We start from the raw sequence: 16,629 nt of genomic DNA, 5'->3' as shown, positions 1-16,629 counted from the left end.
GTTGTAGACTAACTTCATGTAGACTAGTATAATGTTTTGTGGATGTTTGCAAAGGTTGAAGTAGTTTAATGTTTTTTGTGAATGTTGAATTACATTTTGATTCAACTTTGAGGTAGTTTCGAATTGAATTTGATGTAGTGCGGGTTGTGGCATGTTATTATATGTGCTTGTTGGATGGTTGGCAGCTATTTGAGCTGGTTCAACTAAATATAGAATTGGTTTTCATTTTTGGCAGGTGGGCAACTGCAAAAGTAGTAGAATGCTGCCAATTTTTCTACAGAAAACTGACCTCATGAGGTCAGTTATTTTAATTTGATTTTCCAGATTTTAAAGAAACCGACCTCATGTGGTCGATTGTGTTCATATCATTTTCCACATTTTAAAGAAACCGACCACATGAGGTTAGTTATGTTCATATCATTATCCAGATTTTAAAGAACCCGACTACATGAGGTCGGTTCATGATTGTCATTATTCATAAATTTATAGTTACCGACCTTATGTGGTCGATAACACAAAAATAAATAAATAAAATTTTCAATATACCGACCACACGAGGTCGTAACTTGAAAAAATAAACAAAACTAATACTCCCTCCGTTTCAATTTATGTGAACTCATTTGACTGAACACGACATTTAAGAAAGAGAGAAAACTTTTGAAACTTGTGGTTCAAAATAAGTATTAAATATTTGTGTGGCTATAAATCATTTCATAAAGTGAATTTGTTTCCAAATGAGGAAAGAGGTCATTCATTTTGGCACGGACTAAAAAGGAAATAGGTTCACATAAATTGAAACAGAGAGAATATAATTTACAGGTATAATTTACAGACCTCATGTGGTCGTTAATACTTATACTGAAAAAGTAATAATTTAATATACCGACCACATGAGGTATGTTAATTTTCCTTCTTTTTTTTTTCTTTTGGACAAATCATGTACCGACCACGTGTGGTCGCTTTTTCCCGACCTTATGAGGTCGCTAATTATTTGCGACCTGCCCATACCCGACCTACTTTTGAGGTCGGTTTTGAGGTCGCTTTTTTTCAGAAACCGACCTCGTGAGGTCGGAAATATCAAATTTTTTTTTTCGGTTTTCAGCATTTTTTTAGTAGTGAGTATACTCCACCACCTCCTTATTACTACAAGTCTCCACCTCCACCATCACCAAAATCTGCACCTATATACTATTATAAATCACCACCACTTCCGTCATCATCGCCTTCACCTCCTTATAACTACTACAAGTCTCCTCCACCACCATCCCCATCACCACCCCCACCTTACTACTACAAGTCTCCACCACCACCATCACCCTCTCACCCACCTTCCTATTACTGCAAGTCTCATCCACCACCATCATTGTTTCCTCCTCCACCATACTACTACAAGTCTCCACCACCACCATCGTCATCTCATCCACCACCTTACTACTACAAATCTCCACCACCACCTTCGTCATCACCACCACCACCTTACTACTACAAATATCCTCCACCACCATCACCATCTCCTCCACCTCCATACTACTACAAGTCTCCTCCACCAGCATCTTCATCTCCTCCTCCACCATACTACTAAAAGTCTCCTCCACCAACTTACTACTACAAGTCTCCACCACCACCTTCGCCATCACCACTACCTCTGCCATCACCACCACCTCTTTACTACAAGTCTCCTCCACCACTATCACCATCTCCTCCATCTCCATACTATTACTCACCACCACCACCACCATCATCATCTCCTCCACCACCCTACTACTACAAGTCTCCACCACCACCATCACCCTCTCCTCATCCTCCATACTACTACAAGTCCCCTCCACCTCCATCACTATCACCTCCACCACCTTAATATTACAAGTCTCCTCCTCCACCATCCCCGTCACCATCTCCACCCTATTACTACAAGTCACCTCCTCCACCGTCACCCTCTCTTCCACCTCCCTACGAGTACCAATCTCCACCTCCACCAGTAAAATCTCCTCCTCCCCCCTACTACTACAGTTCACCTTCTACCCGTGAAATCACCCCCTCCACCAGTACACATTCACGCTTCTCCACCACCTCCAACACACTACTAAGTTCTAAAAGGAGCTTAGTTGTTCTCCATAACCAATTAAGTAAGTGACTTTTTTCTTTTTTCTATGAGATCAACCTTTTGTTCTTCTTATACAATTGAATAAAGGCTCTAACAGTGTACTTCTTTTATCATTCTTCAGATCTCAGCTCAAGGCAAGAAACTAAAGCTGGATTCTTGACAAGAAGCTTCAAACAACATTGGCATAAAGCAGTTAACATGAAGCAATTTGTTTCTTGTTCTCTTGTGGCCTCCTTGCACGCTGTTATCATTGTATCTTCTTGTTGGAAGTGGCTTTAACAACTTAATTAATTATTCATAGGAAGAAAATAATTGTTTAGTGGTCCTTTGAGGTTTACCTGACTTTGATATTTCAAAGGCTTTATTCATTTTCCATTTAGTTATAGCAACTTGTTTCTTGTATCTTCATGTGCTTTGTGCACCAAATCAAAAAAAAAGATGAATTTTGTTCTATTCACGGTTTTGTCTTTTTCCTTTTAAGAACATGTTACATAAAAATATTCTTCATGCATGTTGAATTATTAGTGAGATGTCACTTTCGCGACTATTCCAACGTGATGCAAAATTAGCAAGTCTCTCGACGTACACCAATATTAATATTGTAGAATTGACCTTCTCATATTTTTTTCTAATAAAAATTACACAGCTAAGGTCTGGATGGTGTTGTATTAATAAAAGGGCTTTTAACGGACAAATCAGAACGATAAAGAATTAAATCTCAATGAGTTGTGACAGTCCTTTTATATGTTAGACGCTATGTGTGCTGAATTGAGAGAACAATACATAGCCTATGTATCTCAATTCACCATAAATATTTAAAAAGTATATATGACTCGAGGCATACGGTAGACCTAACCAAATGACCCTACCTCTACTTGGAGGAAGATCTAGAATTTTGGATAATTATGTGTGAGAGTATTAAGACACACACTGCTCTATTGTGGTTGTTCGAGCGGAAGCAGAAGCAAATCTATCATTAACAATCGATGGTTCGACTTTTAAAGTTCTTAGTACGAAAATTGTTCTTACTTTTAAAATTATAAATTCAGATATGATAACTATGGAGGTAAATGTTGAAGTTAATTACAAGTGCATTAGATAATTTCTTCCTACACATAGTTAACAGCTAAATAGGTAAGGCACACAATAGTAGTTAAGAGGCTTTTGAAATTTGAACCATAATATTGCCGTTCGAATTGTGATCTCTTGAATTTGAGGCACCTATCTTCGAACTCAATTCAGTATTTTGTAGATCACTCTATCAACAAGATTTGCCGTTATGTAAGAAATATGTGTCTAATAAGTACATCTTAATGGGTGATGAAACATTTTATGATAAATGATCTCAATTGAAGTGTTAATATGAAAATTGGTGTCAAATTTAGCAGGCTATATATAAGTTAGGGAAAGAAAACTAAGGTTTTACATTTCGCACTTTATTTGCACAGTTACCACTTCCTTTAACTTTATTAACATTTTTCTGATTCGTCAAATCCATTGGGAAAAAGAAAAAAAAGAGGACGAGGAATGTAAACGTGTCTAACACGATATATAGTATATACAAAAAAACTTCTAATTTTCAAATGCTAGAGCTTATAATCAGTCCTCTTTTATAATATATTCCTTTTATTCAGGTAAATTTGTGGGTTCAACCAGAACAAATTACTTTTACGAGTTTTCTAATTATAAGAAAAGAAAGAACATATACCTAGTTATCGACTTTCAGAACATATTTACCCCTGTATAGATGATGTTTGACGAAAATATATGTTTGAAAGGCTACCTCTTCCACTCTAAATTGAGTTTATAAAATTATCCTTGTGCTTTTGATTTCAAGTTTTCTTTTATAATAATCGCATTATATGTGTAAACACCTTTTTGCTTTCAAATTCCTTCACAGCCGTTCATCTTCAACTCGTCACCTATAATAGCTCGTGGAAGTAACAGTCTCCAGCTAGGTTTATTTTCAATATTTTACAATAAACCCTTGTGGTCCGACCCTTTCCCGGATCCGCGCATAGCTGGAGCTTAGTGCGCCGAGCTATCATTCATCATTCAAAATGAACGCAAAGCATACAAATGAAATTGAACAAAAGGAAGGAGGTAAAAACAAAAAGTTCCCCTGATTACTATTATCACGATGGTACGAACGAACTCGCACGCAGTGCTTGAAAATTGAGAAGTATCAAAAGCTCACCTGCAACCAATGGTCATTGAAAAGTATCAAAAAACCTTCGCATAGCTTACAATTTCTAGATAACGAGAACCAGCAAAAAGGAGATACAAGAAGAATCATCAAATTCATGTTCAGCAAGTTACAATTCCAATAATGATTCAAAAAATTCTACACGTGTATATATGGATCAAGTGGCAAAAAGAGGAAAACCGGGGTGATCCTCGAGTGTATACAAAGCACAACAACAAAACATTATGAGGGGTCTTGCAAGCAAATCTTTGACCCCAAATGGTAAATAAATGGTAATGCAATTGCAGAACAACATTGAAGAAGGAATCAACATATACTCCTATAACTTTTATCCTCGAAAACTAAACGCACCCGAAAATTATCAACTCTACAACAGAGGGTTAGTTCAATAGGCTTACCGACAAAAAACATTCTGGATATTATGACACAAAGGTTTTTTACTTTCAGAATTGGGCTAAATTTCATTGGTATCCTCCACCGTATGGTTGTTGTCCATAGGGACCCATGCCCATCCGGGGATTGTAACCTCCTGGCATTGGAGCTCCAGGTCCAGGAGGAAATCCGGAAGGCTGTTGTTGCATCTGAAATCCTTGACCCATGTTCATTCCCATGCCCATGTTGTTCATAGGTCTATTCATCCCCATGCCGTAAGGCTGGTTTGCTCCTCCATATGCTCCCATACCAGGACCCCCTGCAGGGCCACCACCAGTCATACCCATACCACCCATACCCATACCCATGCCCATGCCCATACCAGAACCTACCGTTGGGTTTGATGGAGGCCGTAGAGCACCTGCACCAGCTCGGCCAACTCCGGTACCTGACCCCATTGCTTTGCCCATGTTAATAGTTGATATAACGGGGGCAGTACTGGGTTTCTCCATCCTTTTCTCCTTGCGATTAATAGCATCAAAATCAACCCCAATATCAGCTAATGGATTTGTTTTAGCTGCATAACAAAAATTGCAATGTCACAAACAAGGGAAAAAGAAAAGATATTTGCATGATCACAAAAAGAAAACACCTACATCCAGAAATGTTCAAATTGACCAGTCCACGGCTCAATGTATCTGCCCAAACTGTAGACTTCGTCTCGAATTTGTCTTTGGCTGGAGAAGTTTGTGTCAGCACTAAGGCATTACTTGTTTGAGTTTGTGAAGATTGAAGATGCATTTGTGAAGGCATTTGGGATGCAGCAGTTGGCTGTGAAAGGTAGGGTTGTCCAGCAGATGTTTGACCCATTTGGGGACCAAATGGACCTGTAGATCCTAATCCTGGATTGTAACCTCCAGCATTGGCATTGCCAGCAGGAACCTGATAACCAGACTGTGGATAGAAACCTGTTGCAGATTGAAAACCGGATGTGGGTGGACCACTTGTGGGTCCAAAACCAGCCTGTGATGCTTGACCAGGTTGAGCTGGATAACCTCCATAAGATGGAGAATTGTTTGCTTGACCAGGAAAGCCCACTGGAGATACAGTTTGACCTTGAGTTGGGAAACTGGTTTGTGGCGACTGTTGGCCAGGTTGAGCTCCAAAAACTGTCAGTGCCCCAGCCTGGCCAGGAGGTGCCATGTAACCTGTCTGTTGTGTAGTTGGTCCACCATGAGACTCAAAACCTGTCTGTGCCGCAGGTTGGACACTTGGGATTGCATGATCACTAGGAGGTGAAGGACCAGATGGTGGGAGAATATCAGCCAGTATGTCAATCTCCTGGTTAGAGGTGGACAGATCCTGCTGAGGAAATTGCATATTAGTAGGAGGAAACTGACTATACGCTGCACTTGAGACCTCAGCACCCTGAGCGACTGATTGAGGAAGCTCGGGGCTTTGATTTGAATTAGGATGGAAAGATGTAGTGTTCTGCTGATGAGTTTGCACGCTATTCGAGGTCATAGCCTTGAAAGGACCATCACCAAAAGGATCCTCGAACATCTGCAAGAAGAGCACATATCTCATTAAGCAAATAGTAGAAGGGCAGAATCGTAATGTTGCAATACTATGGTTAAGACATTAAATGCCCTTGCACTGTGGTTTTGATTTATCCACCTGGTTAGTGCCAGTAGATACTGATGATGCTTCCCCAAACATGGTCTCAGTGCCAGTTGTCCCAGACGGATTAACCTCCGGGGCACTGGAAGCTGCAGGTACAAGGGCTAACGAGTTGGAGTAAAACGGGTCAGATAAGGAGCCAAGTAAATCTATTTCGCCACCGGAAGTAGTTGACACAGGACCATTTGATGGAGATGGGGCCGCTGCTCATACAAGAAAAAAATTACTTGCATTAGAATGGTAAACAAACCATTTTTGAAGCACCTGAGAATCAACGTGCAATTAATAAGGATTATTCTGGTGTGTAAGCAGTCCATAATCAATATGATACCAGCATTGGCAGAGCAAACAATAAATAATGAGGTTCTAAAATGTGACATTAAGGGATTCCTCAGCTCTACTAATACATCGCATTTGTGTGCTTGGATTACCCTTGATATAATTTTGAATTTCACTCGCTTCGTAGAACAATCAGGTTACATCACCAAATAGCACCGGAGATATCAAAATTTACTGCAGCGAATTACTGCCAACTATAAACTCTATCCTCTGATTTTGCATCTACTTAAGCTTCCATATTAATGGTGAATAAGAAAGGCTAGAGGGAGTCATTTTGTCTTAGTTCCCTAGTAGAGTGTAAAATTCCTTCAGTATTTTACTTAGGAATTTAGGACTGAACATTTAGCTGTGGATATGCACCATTTTATCCATGCAATCCACTTTTCTCCAGAATTCATTTCCTTGACTATTGTGAACAAAAAGTTGCAGTTAACGTGATCGTAGGATTTCTCCATATATGACTTGCAGGTCAACCTGGAGTTCCTTCTTTTATCGCTCAAAACCCATTTCATAAATCGTAACTTTTAAAGTTTGGTTGGTCCAACTGTTCATTCAATCAAGCAACATTTCCTGCAGCATGCTACATGATTAAACATTTTTGACCGACAGATTTAATGCAAGTGACTTTCTCAAAATACCACATCGAAGGAAGTCTAGTTACTGAAGACAACTTGAATACCAGTATCTCCTCGTTACCACTGAACATTTTGAAAATGTTTAGTGCCAGTAATATACTTAAAACATTAAGCACTAATTTGGCAATTGCTCTTTAATGGGAGTCGTTTTACCTGCTGAAAAAGATGCACGGGGATCAAATTCATCAAAACTCTCAACAACATTGTTTTCTGGTGGTGGAGCAGTAGCTGCTGCTGGAGCTGGTGGTGAAGCAGTAGCTGCTGCTGGAGCTGGTGGTGAAGCAGTAGCTGCTGCTGGAGCTGGTGGTGAAGCAGTAGCTGTGGCGGGAGCTGGTGGTGGAATAGTAGCTGGTGCGGCAGCAGGCATAGTAGCTGGGCTTGGACTGGCACTTGCATGAGGAGAAGAAGATTTGGGTGCGGATGCTGAAGAAGTTTCTACATCCCTTTTGACATATGATAATAAAGATCAATATAAAAATTTCAAGGAAACAAACGGGGAAAAAAGGATCCTTTTTCACAACTATTACCTTTCACTATGTGTTGGGCTGCGTGAACCACCAACAGCTTCCTCATAACTAGGAGGTGCACTAAGGTTTTGTTCAGAAAACCTCCTTTCAAGCGGCCTATCCGTTACAGTTAAATCAAAAATGTAAATTTTGTCAAATAAATAAGACCATTTCTTAATTAAAATGACACTTAATGAGAAAAATATATTTAGGATAACTAAGAGGCACACTAATAACACCATCTATCCTGAGAGTGATCCTCAGAGCCCTGTCACCACTTCCTCTGTTGGTCATGAAGATTAATTAATGCATTATGGGCAAGTATCAGTGATTTAAGAAATGTGCATAGATAATGTACATCAATTTCAGAGTAATGGTAACACTAAATACCCTGATTTGCAAAATTTATCATGTTACTATTAGAAAAAGAATCATCTAACTACTAATCAATTGCAAACTTGTGCCCTTATTTGAACAACAAAGTGAGAAGCCAAACCTAGAAGAATATTGTCCATCGTCATCATTGGCATTGTCCCTGTACCTGTCAGAACTTCTACTTCTTGATCCATAATCATAATTATCAGTGCTCCGGCTTCTTCCACGATAATCATCATCCTTGTATCCATCTCGGCTACGCTCATCATAATCTCTACCATAGCGATCCCCATCACGGCTGTTGGAGTCTCCATATCTGCCATATTTGTCCTCATCTCTGCTGCCCCATTCCCTTTCCCTCCCATAACCATTTCTTTCTTCATCTCTGCCTCCATAACGATCCTCATCAGATCTGTCACCATACCCTCCGGAACCAGAATATGAACCAGGGCGATACATACCACCCGTTGACGTGTTGCGGAATCTATCAAGATGATAAAATTGTCAGAACAAATTACATTGTAGACAGTACCAATGAAATTAGAAATCATGTCTACAGTTGTCAATTGTCATCAGAACAGACAAACATATAGCTTCAAAACAGGCATATCTATAGCTTAATTTTTCTTGATCGTATTGTATCTACACGAAATTAATTCCTTTCACTATGAAAGATAAGCAATTCAAAATGCACGCCGTCTTCTTAATTTTGTAATGTCAATAAGCCCATATAACTAGAAATTGAGCTTTTCAACAAGTTGATTTTTAATACTCATCCACCATCATGTTAAAATCCCCATCTCTTTTGAGAAGCATCATGAATTCTTTTCTTCCCTTATTAACAAACAAAGCTTGCTGAAATGCATTTCTGAGATATTGATGCTAATGATATTCGATAGGCAAATTCAAGAACTAGCAAGAATCATTATTGTCAGAAATATCATTCAACTCACTTTCCAAAGTAAGTTTAGGAACTGGCATACCTTCAATGTGTGCATCAGAAGACAGGTACTTATATAAACAGAACATCACATAAAGACACATATAGGCTACAAATAGCTAGACGCAAAAGTAGCATGTGATAATATCTTTTTTTTTTTGGATGATGGCTCGCTTGAATTAGTCGTTCACAAATACTCACATCCTTGAGTATACACAGCATGAACACTAGACAAATGTTTCCCCTAAAATATAGCAGATTGAGAAAATCTTATCTTAGTAATGTATGTTAGTTTGAATTAGGAAACCATGAGAAATGTATACATTCTCATATGTTTTATGCCGTGCAATCTCACTTGAACTAAGGAATTCATTGATACCAAGGGCAGTAAACTGAAGTACAGAAACAATATTTAACAACGAGGTTAACGAGGGGAGAACCTAGACATATAGTGCTAGCAAATAAAGGAAAGGTAATTTTAAAAAATGTTCAAAAGAAATGATTAAAGGGGCTGAAGAATAACTCCTCTTTGTTTTTATTATTTAGTTTTTCGAGGGTGTGGTTTGTCAAAGGCGAAAAGCGCAAAAAGGCACCTTTTAGCTGGGGCTTTATGCAGAAAAATGCAACGAAAGCACGCACCTTAGCGGAAAAAGAAGAAAAGAATTTTATACCAGAGACAAAAATTCAAACACAAACAACAATAATATGCTTATGCGAATTATCACATAATTTTGATGGAGTATTCATGCTAAGAGGGAGAGATCATGAGCCCCACTTGAAGGTTTTTGTTGAGCCGTGCTCCTAGCCTGAGCGGCACCTCAAGCAGCCATATGACAACCCCACTTATGTGGGTGGTTTTTTTTTTTTTTTTTTTTTTGGGGGGGGGGGGGGGGGGGGAGGGGGTGGTGTTGTGTGGGGTGGGGAAGATCTGAAATTTAGAATTCACAGTCGCAGAACTATATGCATGACCTGATGCAGAAGAGATGGATATGAATGAAGCAGAATTTCTGTAGAAACCCAACTGGATTGGGTTATACTTACTTGTCCCTATTAGCAGCTGCCTTTTGGCGAACTTCCTGAATTCTCTCCTTATCATTAACAAGAACCACAAGGCTCTGAGATTTCTTTCTGACATTGCTTCCCTGGTCTCTCCCGCTGGAGTCGATATATTGAAAATCAGACAGTGTCTGGACAAAGAGAAGATGAAGACAATACTTAATTGATTTCCCCAGATTCCAAAAGTAGACAAATACCATATAAGACTAACAAATCTAACAAGAAGGATGAAACTTACAGATATTTGGTAAGCATGTTCCCGTATATCATCTATGACACGTTCAGACCCATGGGCTACCAAATACTCCAAAACAGTTAAACCCTGAAATTCATCGTCAAACATTAGATAAAGGTTTTTTAGCTAAACACTTTTATCTATAGTATTCATTAAAAAGCATGAAATCAAGCAAGTATGTTGTATCTTTGTCTTACAAAGAGGGCAGTTGGTAACGTTTGAACAATGCAATATTCAGGAAATATGATCAGACATTATAGTGCAAACTTAGCTAGACAGCAAATTGAGCAGCACAAACCTTGTAAACATGCCGCCAATTTTTTCCAGTATCATTGATACGCTTCCAGATCACAGACATAATCATTTGGTACTCATGACTGCAAAAATTTGAAAATGGATCTCATATATAGATAAAGATATATACAGCACAACTAAACTGACGTAAGCTTACTAGTTCCTTGACGCCTGAGCAATATCTGCAAGAAGTGATCCATGAGGACCCCAGGGCTCATTGCTAGTCGCATCCAAAACCTTGAGAGAATCCAAAAAGAAACATAATCAAACATTGAAAACAGTACCATGAAAATTTCACCTCTCTACCAGCTAACATATTAAACACCTAAAAAAATTGAAGAGGAGGTCCGCCAAAGAGAGCTGGTAAATGAGATTTTCATGTATCCACTTTGAGCACTTATTCAGCAGCAAGCAAAAGAATATTGTGCATGCAATTAGGCTTGTTGGAGGCTTTGGGGCAGCACTAGAATAACAGTACGTACCACAAAGTAAGAAAACCAAGTAAAGAAAAACAACTTAAAGACAACCACTAACCAGTAATAACGGCTACCAATGCTAGAACCACAAGGAAGAATCAAATAATGCAGAAGACTCAAATTATGGGAATCGTGATTGTAGTATCCAAGGAGAAGGCAGTTTACCCTCTAAATTACTTGCGCTTTCTTACAGAGCCAATCCATGACTCAATAAAGCAAACTCAAAGTCTGTCTGTGCAAGAGGCCGATAGGACTATCTAATATCTATATCACTTCTTCACCTTGGAACATCTCTTTGATGAAAAGGATTTGACCATCTCTGTTTTGGAGTAATTCACCATGAATTCTTCTTTTATATTTATAGAGGCTTATGATGTTGCTTTGCATAAAACTCTACTCCAAATTTCTTCAAAGAATAACTAAAATGCACTTCTTCGACCTGTCTCGCACTCTTTGCCTTCAAAGAAGTTAGTTCAACCCCAAGCATCACATGAAGGCTTTGAAGCATTTTAAAGTTTTAATTAATGATCACCAACGCCTAGTTGTTGATAACCACAGCGTATTACATTACGATAGTACTTATCAAAGTGTTTCAAAAGTGGGATTATGTTGATGTAGGTCTATCCCTGTCCTAGACTGACCTAAGTTATATAAAGTCTCTAACTTTTTGCTTAAAACAATATATTTTGGTACTGCAGGAATATAAAAATGCATTGCACTGACAAAAAGGACACAAAAGTAAGAAAGAGATGAGCAAATAGAACTTACTTTTTGTTCTATTGAAGGGACTTTAAGAACCTTTTTATTCACACCTCTCTTGCTGCAAGGAAAGAATGAAAGCAACAAATGGCTTATAAACAAAATGTCCAAAGTGAACAAAATGAACAAATCAACTATATTGCTTGGGGACTCTCTTCAAAAATACCACCGGACGACACGGGTACGGCAGCATTTTTAAGGAGTCCGAGCAACATAGCAAAGTAAAGACTAAACATCTACAAATCAATCTCATTTTCTCCATCCATAATGAAAATTCGGGGATAGAGATATAAAATACGCCAAGTGTAACTGCTCTGACAGAGATATTACTATGCCTGTTACTTTGGAAAGAGTAGGATTTGAATTGGCAAACTTACAGGTCCCGCACGGTTTGATCAAATGCTTTCTTCATTTGGATATTGTACGCTTAGCAGCAGCCAAATACTGTGTAAATTAGGCACCCCTCCTCAAGTGATGTCTGCAAAAACATAACAAAACCAATTAACACCTTCAATTAATTCACTTTCCAGCATAACAAAAAACCAATTGAATCCTTATATATTGTCACTTTTTTTATTAATTATTCTAGTACTAATCAATCAATCAATAAATAAACCAAGTCCAACTACTCCTCAATCTCAAATTAGTTAGGGATCAACTATATGAATGTTCTTTCAGTCTGTGTTGGAATTAACAATTGTAACGATTTCACAAAATCCGATATTGCGGAAACTCATAAACAAATCACTCTACAAGCATAAACCCAGAATTCATATGAACTAAATATATTCAAAAATATCCTTAATTCAGGCGGCAACAAAATCTCTCTATTTACACTCCATTTCCAAATAATTCAAACGATAAAAATCGTAAAACCTATCGAAATCAGAAGCGCAAATCACGTGGAATACACATTATACAGATTACAGAATACATAATAAACTTAATCTAAATTACAATAAACGATCAAATGACGAAAATCGTAAAATCAACCTAAATCAGAAGGGAAAATCACAATGAACACACATTATGCGAATTACAGATTTATAGAAAACTAACAAATGTGAGCTGAACCCTTATATATCGTCGTATTTTTATCAATTCTTTTAGAATTGATCAATCAAATAATAAATCAACCAACTAATTCCAAATAATTTAAATGACGAAAACTGTAAATTAAAAAAAAAATCATTTTCAAAAAAAAAAAAAAACATAATTCAGGCCTATCAGGATCACTCTATTAAAACTTCATTTCCAAATAATTTAAATGACGAAAACTGTAAATTTAAAAAAAAAAAAAAAAAAAAAAAAAAAAACATAATTCAGGCCTATCAGAATCACTCTATTAAAACTTCATATCCAAATAATTAAAATGACAAAAATTGTAAAATCAATCGAAATCAGGGGCGCAAATCAGACATTAAATACAGAACCGTAAAATCAATTTGAATTATGAAAAACGAACAAATGTGAGCTGAATAAATGAACTAAAACCTGAAATCACAGATCTAAAAAATCAGATTAATTGCTAATAATCGAAATTCACAAACAAAGAGAGATCTCATATAATAAGATCGATTTATCGAACCTGATCACAGATCTGAGATAGACAGAGAAAATGAGTTTTTAGAGAGAGAAAGGTGAAAATTATAATTAATAATATACAGAGAGAGGAAAATTGTGAGATTAAAAACAGAGAAAGATGTTATTGTTGAATACAGAGAGGAAAGGAAGAGAAAAAGGAGGGTGTAAAGGAAAGAGCTAGACAGCCCACCTCACACGCTGGATTAATATATATACATACTCGTATCTCTTCTAATCTAATATTGCCCTCCGCCAGTCATCTTAATCAAAAACACGTTTATTAAAAAATTAATAATACACCTTTTAATTAGAGCATGTATAAAAAATAAAAATTTTGATATTGTGAATTTAATAATATCAACTTACTACGTGACTTTTCCTAACATCATTTATATGTTACTTTATTATTTAAGGATAAAATTGAAAAAGTTAGTTAATTTATGTCTTGATTTCTTTCTTAAGGTGAAACGAAGAGAGTGCCACCTTCTAGAAAAGAATACTATTCTTTCTGTTTACTTGACACGAAATTTAAAAATAAAGTACTAAAACTTTTGAAATGTGTGATCATATAAATTTATGTGGTTAGAATTTATTTTATTAAAGGCATAAAAATAAATTTAAAGTTGATTTTTTACTAAAAAAATAAAAAGATGTCATTCTTTTTAGTGCTGACTGAAAAAAAAGTATCGTTTTTAAATTGGGATAGAGGAGTATATTTTTGTATTTCCTCTGTTTTAAAATGTTTGTCTAGTTTTGAGTTGATATGAAATCTAAGAAAATAAAAAAGATTATTAAATGTTGTGATTGTTAATTAAAAATGTGTAGAATGTATCAAAATGCCCTTTAACTTTATGGTCTTTAACATGCAATTTGAAATTTGAAATTGAAAAAATTAATAGAAAAAGAAAGAAGCAATCTTTTTTAAACAGATTAAAAAAGAAAGTAAACAAACATTTTGAAACGGGAGGAGTATTTACTAACAATATACTCCACTCTGTCTGATTTATGTGGAATCATTTGAATAAGTACGACATTTAGAAAAAAAAAAGAAAAAAAATCAAATTTATAGTTCAAAATATATTTTAAATATTTGTGTGCGTATAAATTATTTAATAAAATTAAATTATTTTTAAGTATATAAAATGTGACATTTTTTAAAATAGATGGGAATTTTTTTGGGGTGGGGGGTTTCGGGAGGGGGGGGGGGTGTTGGCTGTCGATTGTTGAAGACAGAGAGGAGAGGGGAGAAAAGGAGGGTGTAAAGGAAAGAGCAAAGACAGCGCACCACACACGCTGGAATATTTTATATGTGGGATTTGGACCAAAATGAAAATAATATTCCCCTTATATATGGGACAATGATTTGATTTCCTAATTTTTACTTCTTTCTACTCCCTTTCTTACTTTTCTTTTTTATCTGATTCAAAAAATATGTATTTTTCTATAACAATACAAACATTCTTACGAAAAATTTATAATCATAAGATTTAAAATATATTTTATTATATTATACACATTTTCAATTTAGGTTTACAAAATTTAAATGTCTTTCTTTATTTTTAAATTTGTATCTAGTTAAACTAAAATACGAAAATTGGCACCGAAAGAGTATATATATATATATGGGACAATGATTTGATTTCCTAATTTCTAGTTTTCTACTTAATTCTATTTCCTTTCTTTTCTGGTCTGTCCTCTCTTTATTTGTTCTTTGCATTTGTGTTTTGTGAATGGGCTTCCCACTAACAGTACAAGTAAGATTATATTTATTGTTTTAAAGACAAGGAGTGAGGGTGCAGGACTGATTCTGTTATGACAAATTAAATGTATGAAGATGGATATTTTTTTTTTATAATTATGATGTTCGGATCAACTCGTACGTTTCTAAATTACATTTGTATTTGAGATTATGATTCTCAACACATAGGAATAATATATATGAATTTACCAAAAGAAAAATTACATACATGCGACAGCAATTTGATTTTCTATTTTTTACTTATTTCCGTTTTATTCTTTTTTTTTTTAACTTAAATGATGCAACAAATACGAGTGATCAAGCCGAGTTTCTATTTAATATTTGTTTTCACGCATATAGCTATGCTTTTTTTTCTTTCTTTTTTTAGGAAAATTACTAAATTTATTATAAATTGATTGATTACAAAAATATTTAAAAATAGTTTAAACTGGAGCCGGAATTGAAACGCGATCGGAAGTATATGAGTTTGACTACGTTAATGCACAATTAATCACAGTAGATAGTACCATTAACACATTTACTTTGATTTAATTAAATCCTTCTTTAACTACTGGCCATTAACATGCAAATTTAAGTTGTAAGTCTCAACATTAATTGTTCGTCATCATATAATAAGAATGTATGTAAAACATTGCAAGACTTTAATGCCATAAGAATGTAGCAATATCTTTTTATTATAATTATTAATAGAAATAAATCAAAATTGTCTTAGACCCAAAAGATCAAAATTGTCTGAGGAAGAGGAAGAGGAGAGCGCACTAGATGAATAATTCTACGAGCTCATTATTTTATTCGTCTAGAGGTGGAGGCAGCATTGTGGCACTGGGTTCATATGAATAAATACTTTCAACGCAAGGTATAAATTTATGTGCATAATTTCATTAAAATTGTAGCAAATACAATTTGTCCAACGCTAAGAATCTTAAAGATTAAATTCGTAGAACTTATTTCGAATAAATTTCACAGGTGGTACTATGACTTATTTTTGCTAAAATTAATCACAAAACTTTCACCCTACTAACAGAAAATCCACTACCGCCGAAAAATCCTTGTCGAAAGTATAACAAAAGAAGTGGTGGTTAGCTAGAAGTGGGAGTAAATTTTGGTGGCTAACAATAAAAATGAAAAGAAACAACTTAATAATGAAGAAAAGATCACAACAAAATCAATGGGAATAAAGTGATGTAAAGGATGTATGTACATATGCTACTCCTATTTTCTTTTTTCTAATATAAGTCCAAACTTTAGAACCCCTTTGTTCAAGTTTTAGTGACACCTTAAAGAAAACTACTAAAAAGACAATCATAGA

The 16,629-nt window shown here is 35.9% G+C and overlaps 1 protein-coding gene and 1 pseudogene across 3 annotated transcripts; one reads left to right on the top strand and one right to left on the bottom strand.

The window, feature by feature from the left end:
- Window positions 1–2,087, top strand: part of LOC132601966 (extensin-like) — a 3,800-nt pseudogene extending 1,713 nt beyond the window's left edge.
- A 1,954-nt stretch (window positions 2,088–4,041) lies between these two features.
- LOC132604444 (clathrin interactor EPSIN 2-like) lies at window positions 4,042–13,743 on the bottom strand. 3 transcript variants are annotated; one of them, XR_009568735.1, is made up of 14 exons: window positions 13,566–13,742; window positions 12,355–12,455; window positions 11,987–12,038; window positions 10,900–10,979; window positions 10,747–10,825; window positions 10,452–10,535; window positions 10,199–10,344; window positions 8,339–8,701; window positions 7,864–7,959; window positions 7,490–7,779; window positions 6,360–6,565; window positions 5,339–6,245; window positions 4,709–5,259; window positions 4,042–4,301 (listed from the first exon to the last, which is right to left on the bottom strand). XR_009568735.1 is itself a non-coding variant. In XM_060317957.1 (14 exons), exons 2-14 carry the CDS (start codon window positions 12,387–12,389, stop codon window positions 4,772–4,774), a joined length of 2,796 nt encoding a protein of 931 aa, XP_060173940.1. In that variant the 5' UTR covers window positions 12,390–12,455; window positions 13,566–13,743; the 3' UTR covers window positions 4,435–4,771. The 3 variants fall into 3 exon arrangements, 2 of the variants coding, with proteins under 2 accessions (XP_060173940.1, XP_060173939.1); XM_060317957.1 differs by lacking the exon at window positions 4,042–4,301 and having other exon boundaries at window positions 4,435–5,259; window positions 7,490–7,627; window positions 7,658–7,779; window positions 13,566–13,743; XM_060317956.1 differs by lacking the exon at window positions 4,042–4,301 and having other exon boundaries at window positions 4,435–5,259.
- Window positions 13,744–16,629: the final 2,886 nt, after the last annotated feature.

This window comes from Lycium barbarum, chromosome 7 (assembly GCF_019175385.1).
Source record: "Lycium barbarum isolate Lr01 chromosome 7, ASM1917538v2, whole genome shotgun sequence".
Classification (NCBI taxonomy): domain Eukaryota; kingdom Viridiplantae; phylum Streptophyta; class Magnoliopsida; order Solanales; family Solanaceae; genus Lycium; species Lycium barbarum.
The sequence above is the reverse complement of the archived record's forward strand: the minus strand, read 5'-3'. Positions and strand labels throughout refer to the sequence as shown.

Bases quoted from the DNA above. Each gene is read 5' to 3' on its own strand.
- LOC132604444 (XM_060317956.1), bottom strand. From the start codon at position 12,389: ATGAAGAAAGCATTTGATCAAACCGTGCGGGACCT. The intron at 10,536-10,746 runs GTTTGTGCTGCT...GATGAATTTCAG, and splicing joins ATTGGCGGCATGTTTACAAG to GGTTTAACTGTTTTGGAGTA. The intron at 8,702-10,198 runs GTAAGTATAACC...TCATCTTGATAG, and splicing joins GCAGCTGCTAATAGGGACAA to ATTCCGCAACACGTCAACGG.